Source organism: Neovison vison, chromosome 13, assembly GCF_020171115.1.
Source record: "Neovison vison isolate M4711 chromosome 13, ASM_NN_V1, whole genome shotgun sequence".
Taxonomy (NCBI): domain Eukaryota; kingdom Metazoa; phylum Chordata; class Mammalia; order Carnivora; family Mustelidae; genus Neogale; species Neogale vison.
In genome coordinates, this window is record NC_058103.1 from 21,104,097 (window position 1) to 21,127,811 (window position 23,715).

At 38.7% G+C, this 23,715-nt stretch overlaps 1 protein-coding gene and 1 pseudogene across 5 annotated transcripts in view; one reads left to right on the plus strand and one right to left on the minus strand.

The window, feature by feature from the left end:
* TSHR (thyroid stimulating hormone receptor) overlaps positions 1 to 23,715 on the plus strand; it is a 163,029-nt gene that overhangs the window by 92,567 nt on the left and 46,747 nt on the right. For 4 of the 5 annotated variants that reach the window (XM_044230780.1, XM_044230779.1, XM_044230781.1 and 1 more), the window contains one exon: positions 4,032 to 4,106. The exons of the other annotated variant lie outside the window; for it this stretch is intronic. In XM_044230780.1, the coding sequence (XP_044086715.1) occupies positions 4,032 to 4,106 (75 nt within the window). The remainder of the gene's footprint in view (positions 1 to 4,031; positions 4,107 to 23,715) is intronic. 5 annotated transcript variants of the gene reach the window in all.
* LOC122894008 lies at positions 12,086 to 22,401 on the minus strand (annotated as a pseudogene).

Here is a 23,715-nt window from a genome sequence, read left to right on the forward strand (position 1 = left end):
GCTTCCACTTTCCTTCCTAAGAGAGTGACAGTGTTATGATAGGGTCAATCATAGAGTGTTACAGAACTCATACAAGAAACATATTACCTGGATGGAGAGTGTAGTCAGGGAAGCCTTCCTGGAGGAAATGGCACCTAACTTGTGATCTGCTTTATCTACGTGGTGGGATGGGTAGGGAGGTGGAAAGATAGTTCCAAGCAGAAGGAAAAAGCTGGGTTGTCAGTTAAATTAAAATAAATTTGTTGAGGCTAGAGCTTAAGCTGGGAGAAGGGCAGTAGAGAAAAATGAAACCAGGGAATGAGCAAGTGCAGGGTCTTGTGAACCATATAAAGCAGTTTGAAATCCTCCCTAAGGGCCAAGACACTAAGTGGTTATAAGCAGGGAAGTGACAGGTCAAGTGTTTTAGAAACAATTCGTTGTGCTGTGAAGTGGGAGTCAAATGGAGTAAGACTGGAGACAGGAAGCTAGTGAGGAGGTTGATGCAGTGTCCTTGGGAAGAGGAGATCATGAACTGAGAGGTGATAGTTCAGGGGAAATAAAGTGGCCATGTGTGAGTAACAAATAGGAGAGAACCAACAAACCGGAAAGTTGATTGATTTGGAGGTGGAGGGAGATGGAGAAGAATTTCATCCAAGTGTCTGACTAGGACATCTGTGTAGTTGATGAGCATATTCACTACACTAGACAGTTTTTCTGTGGATTTGCTATGGAGAGTCAGGGAGCAAGTTAGGAGTTCAGTTTGGGGCATATAGTATTTGAGGTGCCTTTGAGGCATCAAGCAAGCAAGCTATGTCCAGCAGACACCAAGACAGAGACATAATTTTTCATTCATTCATTTGGCAAATATTTATTTCTCCCCTAGTATGTGCCATTGACTGTTCTAAGAGATGAAGATACATAACGAAACAAAGATTGATGCCCGTGGGGAGTTTACATTTGAATAGAAGGAAATAGACAATCAACCAAAACCATAATAAATGTATACTAGCTTAGAAGGGAATAATGGATATGATAAAAAGAAAAAGCATAGTAGAATAAGGAAGTCCAGAGGTGCTGTTATGAGGGATGCTCTGGGAAAGATTCAAGTAGGGTTTTGTTGTTGTTGTTGTTTTGGGGGTTTTTTTTTTTGTTCTGTTTTGTTTTGTTTTTTTGTTTTGTTTTTTGAGATTTGAGAGTCATAAACAGGCAGATGTAACTGAGACCAGGGAAGGGCATCAGTAGAGAGAGCAAGGCTAAGGAGAGTAAAGAACAAAGAACTTAAAGAGCATGAGGTCCCTGAGAAAGCAAGAAGGGATGGGATCCAAACAGAGATTGACTTGCTACAGGAAGATTGTCATTTTTTTTTATGCTGTCACAAGAAGGTAGTAGTAAAAGATGAAGCAGGTGCAGGTAAATTAATAGGCTTATTGGTGGGGAATTCAAGGAATTCTCATCTCAAGGTTTCAGTCCTTTCTACAAATTAATAAAAGGTAATCTGCTAATAGGGTGAAGAGTTGGAAATTTGAGGACTGAAATAAAAGTGGTGGGCAATAAAAGAGGAGGGGTGGTTGAGATATACAGGACACCCAGGCAGATTTGAAGACTCTGTTGAGACTTCCTCCATGGAGGCTATGCTGGATTCTCCAATCCAGTTAAATGCTCCCTGAACCACATCAGTGCACTTACCACTCAACATGTTAATCCCATTTATCTACCTATATCACCCACTACTGTGATTTTTTCCTTGAGGGTAGGGAACAGATCTGTTTTGCCAATGTCCATTTACTGACAGAGTAAATATTCAACAGGTATTTGTTGAATGGAAGCACACATAGATACATAAGTAATCATTAAAGATCTGGTATGTCTAAGGGGCAGGAGAGAAATCATTTGGTTGATCCTCGATAGGTTTGCCTGGGACAGGACAAATTTCCACCTATGATCCAGGTATAATTATTAATAGCAGCCTGTATAACTCATAAAAATATCCTAGTTTGGATGATAAATGATAGGTCACCCTAATGATCACATTATCACAGATTTATAGGCGAAGAAGAAATATGAGGAAGAGGTGGGATCTGATTTTTCCTGCTTTTAAAAATGGGATAAGCAAGCAGGGAATCACTTCTTTCATCCCACTGAATAAGTGGTTCCTACATGGGGTGCCTGGGTGGCTCAGTGGGTTAAAGCCTCTGCCTTCAGCTCAGGTCATGATCTCAGGGTCCTGGGATCAAGCCCCGCTCTCTGCTCAGCAGGGAGCCTGCTTCCCCTCCTCTCTCTCTGCCTGCCTCTCTGCCTACTTGTGATCTCTCGCTGTTAAATAAATAAATAAAATCTTTTTTAAAAAATGGTTCCTACATGTTGTCTTCACAACTGAGCTGTAAGAGCCCTTTAAGGATGTTGAATTCAGGTGCAGAACTGGAACTTCAGTTGTTATGACATGGGCAGAATGACCATCCCAGTAACCCCTTGAGAAAGCTTCACACTTCTAAACTAAGAATTTCAGGAGAAAATTTAGAGCAAAAGATATGACCTAAAGTTAGGTAAACAAGTTTGCAGCCTTCAAAATTAATCTTGTCCTTCAGGTGGCTCAGCTTCATCCATTATAAATCTCTGCAATCCCTACACAATAAATTAATCTTTTCAATGTCTTCCATTGTTTCCTCTTTGTTAAAGATATATCTGGATCAAAATAATTTACGTAATGTTTTCTACAAGTGGCAATGGCTTGGGAGACCTGATAAAGAAAAATTGTTTAGAGAATAGATAAAACAGAAAGTACAGGACCATTAGAATATTCACAATGACCATGGCAACAGTCAGAACTCCTCTCATAAACATTGTATTAATGAAAATATTTTACTGAGAGACTTAATTTAAACTATAGATGACTGGTCCTCAACCCCATCTGCACATTAGAATCATATAGGAAGCTTTTTAAAAATAAAAATATTTAGACGTCATCCCTCATAAACTCTGACTTAACTATCCTGCATCATGTCTTGGACATACGTAAATTTCAACAGCCTCCTGGGTAGTTCAACTGTATGACCAGGGTTGAGAATCTCTGCTGTGACTACAAGGGGCCACTATCTATTAATTCTTAATTTTCCCAAATATCCTAGAGATGCCTGTCAGTAAAAAGTAGTCGTTGAACTTGGCTGCATTTGTCCCTCTCATTACAAGAATAGAATTTGTAGAGACTATTTGAAATAATATTCGTATGTATTCTTGACAAGTTGTACTTAGAAGTTTCTCTTTTCTCTTTTTAATACTTAAAAACTTTTATTTGAGTTATCTGTTGCTTACAAAGTTCAGGACAGATCTTGAATTTTCTACTTCATCAAAATAAAGAAGAGAAATCTTGAGTAGATATACAGTCACCACCCTATGGAATGTTTCACTAGAGAATTATTGATTTCTCATCTTTGAAACTATTTCTAATCACATGCTATGACATACTCCATTAAAAATGCTTCTTGTTTAATTCCTATGTTCTTTTTTAATGTCTTTCATTTTTGCTATTTTGAGTAACTCATCGACTCACTCATTCATTTCCTTAACATATATTTATTGAGAGTCTACTACATGCCACGCACTATGAAAGGTGCTCAAAATTCAAAGGCCACCCAAAACAGACAGAGTTTTCTATTTCAGAGAATGCATAGCCTAATCAGACAATAAAAATCATATATTATCCAAACAATAAGAAAGTTGCACTGCAGTAGTTAGTGAAAGGAAAAGCTCTTGGTGCAATGAGATATACTTAAGGGATATTTGACCTAATCCGGAAATTCAGGAAAAGCTTCTGAAGAAGTATGAGTTGAATGAAACCTTAAGATGAATAGGACCTAAAAAACCGAGAAGTTTCCAGGTACCACAGGATCTGAAAAAAGTAAAACTAATTTTAATATAAGTAGAGAGAAGTCATGTTGCCTGATCTGGGAAGCCCCTGACAAAGGAGTTTCATCAAGATTAATATGTTTGGGATATGTAAGGCATTTACAACTCTACTAACTTTCTACTTTGCTTTCTATTTTTGTGACATTCAGCTACTTGTCAATAGATGCAACTCTGCAGCGGCTGGAATCACATTCCTTCTACAATTTGAGTAAAATGACTCATATGTAAGTACAATGAAAAATGCAGCACAGACTCCATGATAGCCAGTCTTGATTGATAATTCTGGGGCTCTAGATGGTTTTAACAGTTTAGTCTTTTACCATGGGTCAAAACTTCTGTTTACGATTAAATCCTTAACTGGTTCTCAAAGTCTGTTGATCCATCCAAAATTCCACTTCCATGGTTGTAAGGTAAACACAAGGGACACCTGGGTGGCTCAGTCGAACATCTGCCTTTGGCCCAGGTCACGATCCCAGGGTTCTGGGATTGAGCCTCGCCTTGGGCTCCCTGCTCTGTGGAGAGCTGCTTCTCCCTCTCCCTCTGCCTGTGGCTCTGCCTGCTTATGTTCTATCTGTCAAATAAATAAAATCTTAAAAAAAAGAAAGAAAGAAAAATGGAGAAAAAACTAGAAGTTCTCTTCTTAAATTGTCATTTCCTTTTATTACTATTATGTCACAGATTTCATTGGTGTGGATGTCAATGAGTCAATAAATATTTACTGACTACTGACTTGATTCCAGTCCTGTGCAAGATTCTGCAATCTAACATTTTTTCTCAATTAGGAAAGAGAAATGTAACTTCATGGGATTAGAACAGGAGTAGAATTAGGAATTCTGGCTTTGGCGTTGTTAGAATTGTGTTTGAATACTGGCTTCTCTGCCCACCACCATCTGACCTTGTACAATCATGTAATCTTCCTAGCCTCACATTCCTTATTTGTAAAATAAGGGTATTTTATTTGTAAAATAAAAAGGTAACTTTATAGGATATAATGCATGTAAGACTGTGCCTAGCACATTAAAACCAGGCAGTGAACTTTGTAAGTAATTAGTCTATTTCTTTAGTACATTACAATCAATTAAAAGTTATACATGATCACAGTCTTCTAGGCAGCCATTTAATTTTATGAAATTCTATGAAATATGAACTATTTTCTTGAAGAAACAAAAATACCTATTATCTATAAATTCTATGTTCTGGGGTGCCTGGGTGTTTCAGTCAGTTAGGTTTACTACTCTTGGTTTTGGCTCAGGTCATGATCTCATAGGTCATGAGATTGAGCCTTACATCAGGGTCTGCACTCAGTGAGGTATCTGCTTTAAAGATTCTCTCCCTCTGCCTCTCCACCTATTCTTTCTATCTTTGAATAAATAAATCTTTAAAAAGGAACACTTACTATGTTCTAGACATTATGCCAAACATTTTGTTTTCTGTATGTAACCCCCTCATTTGAGTCTCAAAAAACAACCCTATCAAGTAGAAATTATTTTTTTCTACTATTTATATAAGAAAAACATAAATTCATAGAGGATAATTGTGTTTTCCTTAGTCACACAGTTATTAGGAGGTAAGAGCAGAATTTTTATACCATAAATATCTTATTCAAAAATTGTTACACTGCTTTCAAGAACACTGAGGTTCAGAATGTTACTTCTATCTATTAGAGGCAAGCTTAAATCAAGCCAACCATTACTCTGAAAGCAACTAGACAAGATGGGTAGAAATACATTTTTTTTTCCAAGGGCTTTCAAGGGGACTAAAGTGGAGAGAAGCAAATCCCCAAAACAAGATTTGATTGTTTTCCTCTTGAGGAATTCTGTGAATTATAAGCAACACCTGAGATGCTGAGGTTGAATAGAAGTTCAAGCAATCTCATAGGGCTAGCAACCCAAAAACTGGAGTTCAGAGCTTATAAAGGAGGATGACTCTTTAGTAAACACACCCCAAGATTTTGGCTGGGATCCCTGAAAAGCTTCATCCCAGAAGTATGGAATAATGGGATATAGAGCAGTCCTCATGAAGGCTAAGGCCTAGCTTTGAATCCATAAAAAATAACCAGGCATAAAAACAAAACAAAACAAGAATATATGGAAAAAATAAAGAGAAGAAAACAAACAACAGAAAATGCCCACAGAAGATTCAAATATGGGAATATTTGAGAATCAGAGTTGCCAGACTTTAAAATAACTGTAAGAATATATTGAAAATTTTAAAGATAGAGAATTTCAAAATAGAATTAAAAATTATTAAAAGGATCAAACAGAAACAAGAATTTAAAAATTCAGTAACTGAAAATCTAAACACATGAGTTTAACAACAGATTAGACACAGCTCAAAAGAGAATTAAGAATCTGGAAGATAAGGCAGAAGAATATATTCAGCCTACAGCATGGAGGAAAAAAAAGAAAATTTAAAAATATGTGGCACAGTAGGGGTGCCTGAGTAGCTCAGTCAGTTGAATGTCTCTTAGTTTCAGCCCAGGTCATGATCTCATGAGTCATGAGATCAAGCCCTGCATTGGGCTCCACATTTAGCAGGGAGCATGCTTGAGATTCTCTCCCTCTGTCTCTCTCCTCACCCCCAGTCTTGCACGCATGCATTCTCTCTCTCTCTGTCTCCCCACTCCAGATAAATAAATAAATCTTTAAAATATATGGCACAGTAAAAAAAATCTAGCATACCTAACATTGGGTCCCAAAAAAAGAAGAGAGAAAGGATGAGAAAAGCAATATTTGAAGAGAAATTTCTAAAACTCATAGGGGAATCAATTTGCAGATATAAGAATTACTGCAAACCCCAACAGAAAAAAATACAAAGAACCATATCAAGGTACACAGTGGTAAAGGTATTAAAAGTTAAAGACAAGTGGTATCTGGATGGCTCAGTCAGTTAAGGGTCCAACTCTTGCTTTAGGTTTGGGTTATGATTTCAGGGTCCTGAGATCAAGCTCCACATTGGGCACCCCACTCAATGGGAATTTTCCTTCCCCTCTTTCCTTCTGCCCCTCCCCTCACCTATGCACTCTCTCTAAAATAAATTAATCTTAAAAAAAAAAAGACAAAGTGAAAATTATTAAAACCAGCCAAAGTAGGGAAAGACCCACAGAGTTTCAAAGAACTGGCACTAAAATTGATAGCTGATTTTTCATTTAACAACTTTAAAGGGAAATAATGCCAAATGGTAGTACAGAAGTACAGAAGGAAATGAAAAACAAAAGTAAATGAAAAGGTAAATATAAATGAACCTTGGCTGCACAAAACAAAATAAAAAATATCTTACTGGGTTTAAAATCTCGGCAATCCTTGCACTGCATGATAGTATAGGATCATGAAACTGCATGCTGAAACTATGGAAAGTTTTATTATAATCAGAGAAAAAATTGTGATTTTTTGTGACTTTTAAAATTTTTATGAAAACAGTAAAATTTCCTTTACTATTGATTATAAATGTATAGGGAAAGGAAAAACTGTAAACTGATATTTAGCACACTGTAATTTTAAATGTTAAAAAGGATTTAGAACTAAAATATTTTATTTCTTTGTAAAAAAACTTATCAAGAGTAATTTAAACAGTGTTTGCCTTTTTTCTCTTTGCTATGTAACTTGCAAGAGCATCACATCAATGTTTTGGCAAACTGTCATACTTCTTTCTAGATCTGAAACAGCTTTCATGATTTAATTCTCTGTTCTTTCAATGTCATAAAATATTTCTAAGAGCTCCTTTAATGCATGTTTTTTTATTGGCATCATTTCTTTTGAGACATCTTCATCCTTCTGTTTGCAATCACTTTTCTCATTGATGTCAATAATTTGCCTTCACTAATTCCTTTTTTGGAATATCTAGAGTCTCTCAAATGGTGGCAGTATCACATTCACATGGTCAGCTAGTTCTCCTATGACTCCATTTACATATGATTCGAATGTCATTTCCAGCATTATCACATTTTGTTTCTTTGCTGCTCCTTCATCTCTGCTGGACATTACCCTCTTCCAGTTATTCACTTTTATAAAGTGTCATATGCGTTTATCACTGGAAGACAAGGGGGCAATACAACTGCACAAACAGTAAAGCTGTTTGTGGACTGAATAGCAGGTGCTCAGGGACCAATCACTAATGACTTTGAAAGAAGTGGTGTAATTAGTCACCTATCACCATATGCATTTGTTACTTATATAGTGATGCACACATTGAAGAGCTAGCAGCAAAGCTTGTACTTTGTGCAATTATTCATTATTCACAGTTAATATATAATGGTAGCCACAACCTGAACCATGCTTTTGGGACCAGCTATTATTTAAATTCAACTAAATAATGGTAATTTAACATTATGCATATTGGGACCATGCAAAGTGAGGACTACCTATATCCACAAAATTAAAATACACAATAGCAAATAAACAAAGGATGGGAGAGTTATAAATGGTGTTAAAGTGTCCTAAAGTCCTTGAGTTGTCTGAGAAATGCTACCAGTACTAAATTCTATTAGACTTTTATAAGTAATGAATATGTGTTTTATTTTCTTTTAGTATTTATTTTTTATTTAAATTTAATTAATTAAGCATAATGTGTTACTAGTTTCCGAGGTAGAGTTCTTTGATTCATCAGTACCATATAATACCCAGTGCTCATTATTATTTTTTTTTAATATTTTATTTATTTATTTGACAGAGAGAGATCACAGGTAAGCAGAGAGGCTGGCAGAGAGAGAGAGAGAGGGAAGCAGGCTCCCTGCTGAGCAGAGAGCCCTATGTGGGACTCGATCCCAGGACCCTGAGATCATGACCTGAGCCGAAGGCAGCGGCTTAACCCACTGAGCCACCCAGGCGCCCCCCAGTGCTCATTATATCATGCATCCTCCCCAATGTCCATCACCCATTTACCCCACCCCCCAACCTAGCAACTCTCAGTTTGTGTCCTATGATTAAGAGTCTCTTGTGGTTTGTCTCTCTCTCTGATTTCATCTTGCTTATTTTTCCCTATGTTTCTCTATGATCCTGTTTTGTTTCTTAAATTCCACATATGAATGAAATCACATAATTAACTTTCTCTGATTGGTTTATTTTGCTTAACATAATATCCTCAAGTTGCATCCACATCATTCCAAATGGCAAGATTTCATTTTTTTGATGACTCAGTAGTATTCCAGTGTGTGTGTGTGTGTGTGTGTGTGTGTGTGTGTACATCTTCTTTATCCACTCATCTGTCAATGGACATCTGGGTTATTCCCATAGTTTGGCTAGTATGGACACTGCTGCTATAAACAGTGGGGTGCAGTTGTCCCTTCACACTACTACATTTTTATTTTTGGGATAAATCCCTAGTAGTGAAATTGCTGGGTCATAGCTCTATTTTCAACTTTTTGAGGAACCTCCATACTGTTTTTCAGAGTGTCTGCACCAGCTTGCATTCCCACCAGCAGTGTAAGCAGGTTCCCCTTTCTCTGCATCTGTTGTATCCTGACTTCTTAATTTTAACCATTCTGACTGGTGTGAGGTGGTATCTCATTGTGGTTTTGATTTGTCTTTCTCTGATGCCCAGTGTTATTGAACATGTGTCTGTTGGTTATTTGGATGTCTTCTTTGTAGAAAAGCCTGTTCATGTCTTCAGCTCATTTCTTGATTGGATTTTTTGTTCTTTGGGTGTTGAGTTTGATAAGTTATCAATTTTGGATACTAGCCCTTTATCTGATATGTCATTTGCAAATATCTTCTCTTATTCTGTCGGTTGTCTTTCGGTTTTGTTGACTCTTTCCTTTGCTGTGCAGAAGCTTTTTATCTTGATGAAGTCCCAATAGTTCATTTTTGCCTTTGTTTCTCTTGCCTTTGAAGACATATCTAACAAGAAGTTCCTATGTCCAAGGTCATAGAGGTTGCTACCTATGTTATCTTCTATGATTTTGAGGGATTCCTGTCTCACATTAAGGCCTTTTGTCCATTTTGAGTCTATTTTTACGTATGGTATAAGGAAATGGTCCAGTTTCATTCTTCTGCATGTGGCTGTCCAATTTTTCCAACATTATTTGTTGAAGAGACTGTCTTTTTTCCATTGGACATTCTTTCCTGCTTTGGCAAAGATTAGTAGACCGCAGTGTTGGAGGTCTATTTCTGGGCTCTCTATTCAGTTCCATTGATCTATGTGTCTGTTTTTGTGCCAGTACCATACTGTCTTTTTTTTTTCCAATTTATTTATTTTCAGAAAAACAGTATTCATTATTTTTTCACCACACCCAGTGCTCCATGCAAGCTGTGCCCTCTATAATACCCACCACCTGGTACCCCAACCTCCCACCCCCCCGCCACTGCAAACCCCTCAGATTGTTTTTCAGAGTCCATAGTCTCTCATGGTTCATCTCCCCTTCCAATTTACCCAAAAGCACATACCCTCCCCAATGTCCATAACCCTACCCCCCTTCTCCCAACCCCCTCCCCCCAGCAACCCACAGTTTGTTTCGTGAGGTTAAGAGTCACTTATGGTTTGTCTCCCTCCCTATGGCATCTTGTTTCATGGATTCTTCTCCTACCCACTTAAGCCCCCATGTTGCATCACCACTTCCTCATATCAGGGAGATCATAAAGTACCGTACTGTCTTGATGATGACAGCTTTGTAATAGAGCTTGAAGTCTGGAACTGCGATGCCACCAGTTTTGGTTTTCTTTTTCAACATTCCTCTGGCTATTCGGGTCTTTTTTTGGTTCCATATAAATTTTAGGATTATGTGTTCCATTTCTTTGAAAAAAATTGATGGTATTTTGATAGGGATTGCATTAAACATGTAGATTGCTTTAGGTAGCATAGACATTTCCACAATATTTGTTCTTCCAATCCACGAGCATGGAACGTTTTTCCATTTCTTTGTGGCTTCCTCAATTTCTTTCAAGAGTACTTTACAGTTCTTTGAGTATGGATTCCTTGTCTCTTTTGTTAGGTTTATTCCTATGTATCTTATGGTTTGGGGTGAAATTGTAAATGGGATCAACTCCTTAATTTCTCTTTCTTTTGTCTTGCTGTTGGTGTATAGAAATGCAACTGATTTCTGTGCATTGATGATATATCCTGACACTTCTGAATTCTTGTATGAGTTCTAGGAATTTTGGAGTGGAACCTTTTGTGTTTTCCACATAAAATATCATATCAACTGCAAAAAGTGAGAGTTTGACTTCTTCTTTGCCAATTCAGATGCCTTTTATTTCTTTTTTTTTAAGATTTTATTTATTTATTTGACACACAGAGATCACAAATAGGCAGAGAGTCAGGCAGAGGTGGCCAGGAGCAGGCTCCCTGCTGAGCAGAGATTCCCAACATCGGGCTCAATCCCAAGACCCTGAGATCATGACCTGAGCTGAAAGCAGAGGCTTAACCCACTGAGCCACCCAGGTGCTCCCCTTTTATATATTTATTTATTTATTTTTGTCTGATTGCCAAGGCTAGGACTTCTAGTACTATGTTGAATAAAAGTGGTGATAGTGGACATCCCTGCCATGTTCCTGACCCTAGGGGAAAGCTCTCTGTTCTTCCCCATTGAGAATGATATTCGCTGTGGGTTTTTCATTGATGGCTTTGATGATATTGAGGTATGTACCCTCTGTCCCTACACTTTGAAGAGTTTCGATCAAGAAAGGATGCTGTATATCACATTGATTGATTTGCAGATGTTGAACCATGCTTGCAGCCCAGGAATAAATCCCACTTGGTCATGGTGAATACTCCTTTTAATGCACTGTTGGATCCTATTGGCTAGTATCTTTGTGAGAATATTGGCATCCACGTTCAACAGGGATATTGGTCTATAATTCTCCTTTTTGGTGGGGTCTTGGTCTGGTTTTAGAATCAAGGCAATACTTGAGTTGGGAAGTTTTTCTTCTATTTCTATTTTCTGAAACCACTTCAGAAGAATATGTATTAATTCTTCTTTAAATGTTTGATAGAATTCCTCTGGGAAGCCATCCGGCCCCAGACTCTTGTTTGTTGAGGGATTTTTGATTACTGCTTCAGTTTCCTTGCTGGTTATGGGTCTGTGCAGATTTTCAATTTCTTCCTGTTTCAGTTTTGGTGGTTTATACATCTCTAGGAATGCACCCATTTCTTCCAGATTGCCCAATTTGTTGGCATACAGTTGCTCATAATATGTTCTTATAATTGTATTTCTTTGGTATTGGTTGTGATCTCTCCTCTTTCATTCATGATTTTATTAATTTGGGACCTTTCACGGCTTCACAGCTGCAGTCACAGCAGGGTGGACCTCCACTGTTTGGGAGCTGTTTAGGGGGTGAGACAACTTTAACCACAGATGGCTTCACATTGACTTTGGGTTTACCTTTACCCCTTTTTTCCAAGGTCTGTGCTGCACATCTCACATTCAGTAATGTTTTCCCAGTGCCTGAGGTTTCTACCTCTGTCTTTTGGGATGGCTTTGTGGGAAGCCACTTTGCCAGGTGCTGTGTGAGGCCCAGCACAGGAGTGAGCACTGGCTTTTCTGTTGTCTGAGTATTCCAAGAGTCTCCATCTCCCCAAAAGTGTGTCAACACTGATTTTTCCTTCTGTGAGGTTCCCCTCTCCAGCTATTTTGGCATGTGCTTCCATCTCATGGTCTCATTTCTCTTGACTTGAGTTTCAGTGATGCCAACTCCTGTGGTCTCTACTGAGGTCTCTTCAGCCTCTGTTCTAGAAACACTGTTCTGAGAAGCATCTTCACTTCCTTCTTAAAGTTTGTCTTCTTTTATACCTGTTTTTGTTTGTTTGTTGTTTGTTTTTTGATTCAGAGAACTCCCTTATGCCTGGGGAGGGGGGTGGCCTCAAGCTGAGGCTGGGAGCTGCTCCTGGTCTCGGAGCTCTGCTGTACCTGCAGTGCCTTCCCCTATTTAATTTTCTCCAGCATCTTGATGTGCACCACCTGCATAGACTTTGTTCTACCTGCAGGCTCCTCTGATTGTTCTTTGCTGGTAACTATAGGTGGCGAAACCACTGTTTGGTTCCTTTTTGTTTGTTTGTTTGTTTGTTTTTAATTTTACTATCAGTCTTTAGTCACATCCTTTTTGCTTTTTTGTCTCTCTGCTTCCTGCTGCTGATGTTTCACTTCAGCCAGGATCTCAGAGAAAGTTTCAAATCAGAGAGTGGAGATGCTTCTTGTTCCTAAAGTAGAATCATCAACTTTTGGAATTCCTTTTGTCTTGAGTTTAACTTGCAATTTTACATGTTTCTAATTAGCTTTTTTAAAGAATTTCTTCTAATGTCTTCACATGGATCTCATCAACTTTAGTGACTCTCTCTGCTGACTCCCCTCCATGTTTAGACCAGCTGACTTGCCTACACGCTCCTTGAGACTTGGAAACATGAACTTTCTTTGGCGGGTTGCCAGAATTAGTAGTAGCTTCCACTGTTTTCCTTAACCTCTGTGCAAGGCTGTGCTTTAATGAAGGATTGCTGTCACCGCCTACTGAAAATTTTTGTTTTACCAGTCTCTTGGTGAGACTCAGTCAAACAAGTCCCCTTGTTTGCTGGAAAAAGTTACTGTCCTCACTACAGTGCAGACATTCTCTTTTTCAGGACCTGGAATGGGCTGAGGTTGGTGTAAAAGACTGGAAACTCCAGAAGAAATTTCACCTTGCTTCTTGGATTTTTTCCTTCATTTTCTTTGATTTAATTCAAGAGTTTTTATTCCAAAATTCAAACATTCCCCTTGCTTCAAATTGACCCCGGGTTTCTGGGCAGAGGCTGTCCATAATCCATTATGAACTTTGGGAGGCAGTTACAGGATGGATGTCTTGGTTTCCATCATCACCTGCAGCATTGATTACAACTGGTAGATGGGTGGGGCTAGGAACATTTTCTGAACTTTCTATTCTCATAATACTTTGCAGGGAAGAATTAGACTGGACAGACAATTTGTTCTGTTGAACTGTGAGCTGGTTAGCCTTCACTTTCCCTCTGGTGACTCAGACACAGTGGTCAACAGTTCTGCTTGGAGGCAGGAAAAGGCCATCAATATAATGCCCTCCTTTGTGGATGGAAAGTGCAGTTAGTTTCTGACATCCCTTTGGCTGATTTTCCCAGTAACAAGGAATCTCACATTTTTTTGTCAATGTCCATTTGCCAAACACTGCGCACCTATTGGAAACAGCTCCCTTCTTGCCATGATGTACAGTTTCATTTCCTAGTGCAAATTCGCAGTGATGGGAGGGACAGCTGTCACCTTTGGTACATGTACAACAGAAAAAAAAAAAATAGCAGTCTTCTCCTTGATTAGGCAGACTGGGTAGATCCTTAAATCGAAGTGGCTTCTGGTAAAGAAACCACTGCTTCCTCAAGGTGAGGACCAGCTCTAAATCCTCTTGAAATGGGTTTAGTCTTCCAAAAGACAACTCAATCACAGAAATCTCTTTAAAATGCAATCATTAGTTGGTTGCTCTCAGTAGGAACCTCTGTATCTTCCCTGAATTCCAACCTATTAGGCCTTTTACTCATTCCTAATACAAGTCAATTTTCCAGCAAATTTTTGGGTAGCGAGTATCCCCAAATCCTAAAAAGCATCACTATCATTAATTCCACAGCTTCCTTCTCAAGATCCAGAACCAAAGCCTGCAAGATGTCAACAACATGGGCTTTCCCTATAAGAATCCACACTTATCATGGGAGTTTAGAGGGTGTTCTTCATGATGGTTTCATCAATCCAAACCTCCAACACTGTCCCCCATTCTGGCTTGCTGCCCCATCTTCCTTCTTTCTTAGCCACTGCCACCTGTGTTCCTCAGAGCAGCAACACCATAATGATTATATGTTTTAATCCATAGGGCAACAACTAAAATAATTATAAAAGAACATATAACTAACAAGTTAACAGTAGTGAGGATTATCATCACAAAAATAAATTAATACAAGAGACATCCAGGTGGCTCATTTGGTTAAGCATCTGACTTGTGTTCAAGTCATGATCTCAGGGCCCTGGGATTGAGCCCTGCCTGGAGTCCCACACAGGGCTCTGCACTCAGTGGGGAGTCTGCTTTCTCACTGTTGCTCCCCCTGCTTGTTCTCTCTCTTTCTCTTTCTCTCTCTCTCTCAAGTAAATAAAATAAAAAAAAATTAAATAATACAAAAAGGGCAAGAAATTAGAATAAAGAACTTCTAAAACAAATACTAGATTTAATACCAAATAATCAGTATTTATATTAATTGCATTAAATGTAAAAGGACTTAATATTCCAATTACAATACAAAGATTGTCAGGTAGGTTAATAAAAAAAAATTCAACTGTATGTTTCTTACAAGGGACATACATTAAACACAACAATATAGAAAGACTAAAAGTATTAGGATAAAAATATTAACATGCAAACAATAACCAAGAGAAAATAGATATAAATTCCCCACTGTACATTAACCCTGAAGTATCACTATATATAAAAATGGAAATTTTATTATGATAAAAAGGATTACTACAGAGAGATATAATGATTCTAAATTTGAATATCTGTAGGAGCAGAGATTCAAACCATGTAAAGCAGAAACTGACAGAACTGAAAAAATAAAATAGATACCCACCATCATAGTGGGGATTTGTTTCAATAGAGCTTTATCAGATAGAACATCCATACAAGAAAAATAAAAATACTAATAAGAAATTAATAAGGCTTGAACAACATAATTTGCAAACTCAACCTCATTGACTTGTATAAAATATTGTATCCGGCAATTGCAGAGTACATATTCTCTTCAAGGAACACAGAACATTTATCAAAATTGACCATATGTAGGGCCATGAAAGCAAGTCTCAGTAGCTTGCAAAAAATTCAAATCAAGTTCTCTGATCAGTAAACAATGCACTTGTAAATAAGCATGAATCAAAGAAGAAATCACAATAGGCACTAGAAAATAATTTCAGCTAAATGACAATAAAAATATGACAAATCAAAACCTATAACATGCAGTTAAAGTTACACTCAGAAGAAAATGTATAGCTTTAAAAAGAATGGATTGGAAATGAAGACTAGAAATAAATTATTTACATATCTTTCACAGAAATTTACAAAGGAACAGTAAATCGAAACTAAAGAAAGTGCAATATTCAAGAGAACTGAGAATCTAGGTCAGTAAGGACAACAGTTTAAATTCAAAACAAAATCTTCAGACTCCAAATATAGTCTTCATTTATTCATTTGATTTTCTGCCCCTTTCTCAAAAAAAAAAATCAAAGAAACCAATTTGTAATGAAGCTCTATATACACCCTACAGCTCTTAAAAGCAACTGCTTTGTTATAATTATGGCCTTTTCCTCATTAAGATTGTAGGCGTTAACATTTCTCTTAGGAATATCAATTTTCTCCCTATGAACAAAAGAGTTAATTTTATAGAGCAAAGAAACTACTAAATACAAAAATTAAAAAGAGGATAATTCAGCAAGTGGATTTTTAAAAGGCTATTTCTCTGATGTATGAGGTAGTCAGTCTAATATCTTTGAAAATAAGAGAATAATACATCTTGCATTCTGCAGATTTGCCTAATAGATATCCTACATTATTATCTGCAAATGGTTTTAGTTGGCACAAAGGGTAAGTAAAGACTTTTGGACTCCTGCCACACAAATGCTTAATACCTTTATTTTGTAATCATTTATTAAGCAATGACTATAAACAAAGCATCATGCTATTCGCATGACAGAAAGAAAGCTGAAAAATCCGCCTCCTTCCCTCAAAGAATTGAGATAGATAGAAAGCATGAAAGCAAATGTCAGTATAGAATGATCTGTCTCATCTAACTCATCTCCTGTGAGCCCGACTTCTCTAGCACTCCCCGCAGAGAACTAAAGCTGTCTTATTTGTGAAGCAGTCAGTCCCTCACCAGGTTGGTTCTGCTGCAAGCAGAGGTACTGAACTAAGGTGTGCTGATGGCCAAGGTCATCGCATGTTGCTAGCACTTACTGAAAACGCTCAGGGAGAACATTAGCAGTTAAAGAGCATAATGTCATTCGGTTGCATGGATGTCCTTCCTCAGCAGCCCTCCCTCTCTCCCTGTCCCTTTTTTGGTGGTGTGATTTGGTCAATTGGCTAAATTAGGGCTATGGAAGGACTCGTGGCTCATCATTCCCACTTCTACCCATCCCTTCACTGCTTTTTCAACCTTCTCCTACTAATGCACTGTATTTTTCCTGTGAGTTGGGCTCCCAGTTCTTGCTTAGATTGTGCCGATAGGAATTACAATGGTAGAAAATATGCGCTAAAATTGTTGATGACCTAGGGCTGGCATTCCAAAGATAAATAGCTATCTATTCTGTCAATAAATAGTTATGTTTAACATAGTGCTAAAACTGGTCATTGCATCTTACAGCTATCCACAGGATTCAAAATAGTGGATCATTCTAAACTTACCTAGACCCTCTCTCTTGGCCTCTGTGATTCCACACTCCTTGGCTGGTCTTTCTCATTCCTCACTTTTAAACATTGGGGTTCCATATGACCCAGGCTTGTGTCTTCTTCTCTTCTTCCTCTATGATTCTCTCCATGTGACCTTAACCGACTATTCTCAAATTTACACACATAGTCTAGGTCCCTCTTTTTAGCATTGGGCCATTTACCTGCTGGTCTCCTTGATGTCTCTTCTGAGATGTCTCACATGTATCTCACTACTTAAATGCCCCAAACTGAAATCAGGCTCTCCCTCTGATCTACCACTCCTCCATTATTTGCTGAGCCAGTACATGGCACATCTATTTATCTTACTGCAAATTCTAGATACCTGAGGGGTATCCCTGTGTCTTCTTTCCTTCTCACCTTTTTCTTTTTTTTTCCTTCCTACTATTTTTCTTAAGATTTTTTTTTCATTTATTTGACATACAAGAGATCACACATAGGCAGAGAGGCAGGCAGAGAAAGAAGAGGAAGCAGGCTCCCTGCCGAGCAGAGAGCCTGATGCGGGGCTTGATCCCAGGATTCTGGGATCATGACCTGAGCCGAAGGCAGAAGCTTGACCCACTGAGCCACCCAGGCACCCTGCTTATCACCTCTTTCTAATCCTTCACCATGTCATGTTGATTCTACTATCCTAATATGCAAAAAATGTACCCCCTTCCTCTCCACTGCCAAGACCCTGGCACAAGCCATCATAATTTATGGGAATTATCACATGGAGATGGAGAGGGCCTAGTTGAGGTTTTTTTGTTTGTTTGTTTTTTGTTTTTTTAAGATTTATTTATTTATCTGAGACAGAGAGCAGGGGGTAGGGGCAAAGGGAGAGGGAGAGAGAAACTTAAGCAGACTCTGCACTGAGCATAGAGACCCATGCTGGGCTCGATCTCATGACCCCGAGATCAGACCTGAGCCTAAACCAAGAATTAGTCACTTAACCAGCTGCACCACCCAGGCGCCCCTAAGCCTAGTTTCCTAACAGTCACCTTCAAGGGGCCAGGCATAGAAAGCACAGTTATCTTAGACCCTCTCTATTGATCCAAACACTGCTAAAAAAAAACAACCAGTGATCCCAGTGAAGGCCACGTGAAGCAGAAAAGTACAGTTTACCACTGCCTGAAATCCTAATCCACAAAATCATGACCTCTATAATAAAATAGTCGTTATTTTAGCCACTTAGTTTGGGGTGATTTGTTATACGACAACAGACATCCCAAAGAGGTAGCAATTACATATCAGCAATGGGTAAAAGACATTGAGGATTTATAAGAGAAAATTACAAGAATGGCAGGTTTCTTTATAACTTACTGAGAGTCCTAAATGAAAACAAAACAGTTCTCCTGGGTTTTAAACTTCAGCTGGAATACAGTCTAGCCCCCCAAAATAACTTTTTTTTTCAAAGATTCATTTATTAATTTGAGAGTGAGGAAAAGGGAGAGAGAATCTCAAGCAATCTCCACACTGAGCACAAAGCCCAATGTAGGACTCGATCCCACAACCCTAAGATCACAACCTGAGCTGAAACCATGAGTCAGACATTCAACTAACTGTGCCATCCAGGTGCCCTCCAAATATAAATTTGATAAAGCTTATACCTGTAAAATGATAAAACACAGACCACTTCCATCTTCTATTTCATGTTTTCTATAAAGAAGCCAATAGAACATTGATTGTTGCCATTGTTACTCCTACTAAAAGCAGCCACCAATTACTGAATACCTTTTATGGGCAAGCATTCTACTAAAAGAGCTTCACATACCCTATGCCACTTAATCTCACTAAGCCTCAGTTTCCACTATGTAAAATGAAAACGGTAATACACACCTCACAGGGCTCTTGCCCAAATTTCCTCAGCTAAGAATTTTCAGAGTCAGAATTTGAAAGAAAGAGTCCCTCTAAAACTAATGCAATTCATAATATCTCTTCAATTAAAAACAGAAATAAAGAAAATGCTACCCTCAAAGGATGTTTTTACTTTAATGTGGATTTTTTTAAAATCACGAGTAAATAAAAATTCTATAATTGGGTAGATAAAAAGTGTGATTTACGGCAGATAGTGTGATAAGATCTAATACTCGCTGCTTCATTAAACTGAGTCAAGTGAATTTATTGGAGGTTTCAAGAGTACCGGTTTTAGTCCCGATCATTAGATAATCATGCAGTCAGCTAACTGCCTCTTCCAAGAAATTTGGAGAATCATTTTTATAATGTCCTCTTTCCAGTGGAAAATCTACTGGTAAACTCACATTTTCTTCAACCTGTTTTAAAAATCTGAAGATATAAACTCTCTTTGAATTGACATCTATTGTTTTTTTAATTCATCAATAAATTAAAAGATGCATCAACATCATGCTTATCACCTTTCAGTTATATTTTTCCCTTAATTGTGGAACATTAGCTTTGACATACTTCATTGGTAATAGCCAAAGTAGAATAATTAAGATTTCTCTCATTGAAAAGTCTTGATAATTTAGAAATAACTTTTTCTGTGAATTTATAGACTATTGCTGAAAAATTACTGCCAGTCTGAAAATCAGGACTTTAGAAGCTAAGGACCTAGTATATACCAAGTGCTTTGACAGATTTTATACTCTTTGATCTAGTAATTCCACTTCAGTAAATTTTCCCCAAGAAAATAAACAGAGGAGTGAGTTTACATAAAAGCCATTTGTCTCATAGTTAATTTATAATAGCAAAAATTTGGAAGCTACTCAAATGCTCAACTAGAAGGGTCTAATATGAAATACTGAGCAACCATTAGAAATCTGTTGCCACAGACTATTTAATCCCAGAGGGAATACTTTTGATGTAGTGTGGTTTTAAAAACACAAAACATACTTAAAGACAGGAAAAAAAACTGATTTTCTTTATATCATGGAATAAGAGGTTTCACATCTTTTTGATGTGAATGTGTTTAAAACTTTTCACAATATATTATCTTCATAGTTAGATGGAATAAACTTTTTAAAAATTAAGAGTTCTTTCAAAATACATCAATTTTAAAATGAATACTTGATGTAAATTCATACTACCTGGGTGACTTATTGTGTGATAGAAACCTATCAGAAAACATTACTTTAAAATTAATTTACCTAATTCTTAGTCCCAGTTTTCACCTCAGTACTGTGCAGCATTTAAGGTATTTAAGGTATGAAAATTAATGGCTTTGCTAATACATACACACCTTCTTTTTAAAGTAGTTAAGTAATTAGTTACTACTTCTATCTACCTCCCAGATCCCACAGTTAAGTTGCACATAATAAATGTCCAGTAAGTATTCCTTTAGTTTTAACCAATCTCTTCCCACTCTCCCCACTAGAACCAGCAGACCTAGTCAAAGACAGAGTGGACTGCCTTCTTTTTTTTTTTTTTTTTTTTTCTGAACTAAAGGTACTTGAAAGCAGACTAGAAAAAAATTGAAGATCAAATGCAAGTAAGTTGAAAAGAATCCAGGGGGCCGGTCAATACCTAGGTTTTTGGTTCTCATTCTCATTCAGTTTCTTGTTTTACACAAAGTAGTTTTACACATTAATTGCATTTGTATTTCTTAAAATTCCAGCTATGCCAGCTAGAGACCTTCTCTTCAGGTCTCTTATTCCAATTCAAGGTCCTTGCCCATGCAAGCCTGGAACCTTCTCATCTCCGTTGGTCCCATCTTACTTTGCAGGTGAAAAGTCCTGCCCTGCTTACTTCCCAGCTTGGCCTCTTTCTCCTCATGAATTGGGGGCATTGAGGGTATGGGCGAATATCTCTAAGACTAAGGAGCAGAGTCAAATGCTATGATCTAATGCCAGTCAAGAGGGAAAAGGGGGCACAGGACAATGGAAGGAAAAAAGAAGTTGGAAAGTTCCTTAATAGTAGAAGGATTTAAGCCTTCATTTCTCCTCCGCTTGCCTCTCTGCCCAACCTGGGGACTCTCTTCTACCACTTTGCTGATTTCCCAGACGGTGTGGGTGTAGGCTGGGGTACGAAGTGCCTGCCACAATGACAGCTGTTCTGAACAAGCCAATTTCTCTGTTATTTGCTCTTGTTAAGAATGAACAAATAGGGGCACCTGCGTGGCACAGTGGGCAAAGCATCGGACTCGTGGTTTGAACTCAGGTTGTGATGTCAGGGTCATGAGATTAAGTCCCCCCACCCTCACCCCCACTGGCCTCTGGGCTCAGTGTGGAGTCTGCTTAAGATTCTCTTCCCCTGGGGTGCCTGGGTAGCTCAGTGGTTTAGGCCTCTGCCTTTGGCTCAGGTCATGATCCCAGGGTCCTGGGATCGAGCCCCACATCGGGCTCTCTGCTCAGCAGGGGGTCTGCTTCCCCCCCCCCTTTCTCTCTGCCTGCCTCTCTGCCTACTTGTGATCTCTCTCTGTCACATAAATAATAATAATAAAAAAACATTCTCTTCCCCTTTGCCCTTCCCACCCACAGAGTATCTGACACTTTATATGTTTTTTAAAATTTTTATATAGAATATATATTCCTTTGTGTTTTTTTAAATTCAGGACTTTTTGTATGCCTTTTATTTCTTTTTTTTTTTTTTTAACTTCGAACAAGATAAAATAGGGGCGCCTGGGTGGTGTAGTTGGTTGGGCATCTGATTCCTGGTTTTGGCCTCAGGACTGATCTCAGGGTCCTGGGTTTGAGCCCTGGCGGGGTGAGCAGGCGCCCACTGGTCTCAGCTCAGGGCAGAGTCTCCCTCTCCCTCTCCTTCTGCTCCTCCCCTCCCTCACAGGTGCATGCACTCCCTCTCTCTCTAAAATAAATAAATAAATCTTTAAAAAATAAGATAAAATAAAAAAGTGAAAAGTACACATTCTTAGCTTCTAAACCTATCTACCAGAGACAACCACAAGGAACACTATGCTCTGTATTTTAAGAATTTTATTGATGCTTCTTGTATTAGTTTGGGTAGGCTAATAGCTAAGAAATAGACAAAATTAAAGCTCTGTGACAGCCTGAAGGGAACTGAAGGTTACTTCTTGCTCATGGGACAGTACCGGGTGGAGGGGCAGGGAGCCAGGGCGGTGCTCCTCCACGCAGTCACTCAGGGACCCCCGGGGGCTGATCCAGGGGCCCTGCCTCCCTCACCTCTTGTCCTCACTCTGGGGGACAGCTCTACGCCAGCCTGTCATGCTGGCGTGATATACATGTTTTCTTTCTCTCGGTGACCCCAGTGTCCTGACAACATAGCTAGCCGCCTACACTCTTGGGCTATAATTGCTTCACCCAGAATTGTAGCGAGTCAAGTTCACCCTCCCATGCAGGCTTGGAACTTACTCGACTTCAGACTCCCCATTCACCCTTTTCCTCTTATCAGAGCTCTGCGAGTGCTCACTTAATTGTCCTCTCTGCTTTCTTAGAAAAGGTTATCCGGCTGCAATCACTTCTGACCTCTGTCTCTATTTGGCTAAGGTAGCAGCTCCTGCCCTCTCCCCTTCTGACTTCCGCAGAGATTTGGTTTTTCTAGGCTTAAAGATGTAATTGACATGTAACCCTGTGTAAGGTTAAGGAGTCCAAGGTGTTGATTTGACAGACACATTACTTACATTACTGCCATAACAGGAGCACCTCCATCCTGTCACCTAATTGCAGTTCTTTCTTGTGGCGAAGACAGTTTAAGAGCTCTCTTAGCAACTTTCAAGGATGTAACGCGGTATTCTTATTATATTATTAGCCATCATCGCCAGGCTGTCCATTAGACTGCCAGAATTTGTTAATCTTATAAATGGATGTACGCTTTGACCCCAGCCCTCCCCAGCCCCTAGTAACCACCACTCTCCTTTCTATTTCTCTGAGTTTGGCTTTTTTAGATGCCATATAAAAGTGAGGTCATACAGTATTTACCGCTCTCTCAGCAGAGTTTTGTTGTTTTTTTAAAGTCACTGTGAGCGTGAGCAACTGACTGTCTTCTTACCTCAGACAGCGGCTTCCTTTCCTTGATGATTCTTGTGGTAACTCTTGCCTGTCTTAGATTTGCCCTAAGAAATCCACCTATTTTGGGGCACCTGCGTGGCTTAGTGGGTTAATAAGCCTCTGCCTTCGGCTCAGGTCATGATCTCAGGGTCCTGGGATCAAGCTCCGCACCGGGTTCTCTGCTGAGCAGGGAGCCTGCTTCCTCCTTTCTCTTTGCCTGCCTCTCTGCCTACTTGTGATCTCTTTCAAATAAATAAATAAATATTTAAAAAAAAAAAAAGAAAGAAAGAAAGAAAAAGAAATCCACGTCTTTTGTATCTCCCCTCTCCTGGCCTCTCCTACCTCTTTCAAGCATGCAGGTATCGGCCGACTTTAGTCAGCTGGAACTCACAGCAGTTTTTCATTTCTCATTCGCCACCTCCAGAACTCCTTCATCTGGCTGCCTTTCACTGGAACGTTCTCTTAGGCCACTCTCTCAAGCCCATCTTGTTCAACAATAGTCTCTCATCCAGCAGTTTGCCAGAGCGCAAGCT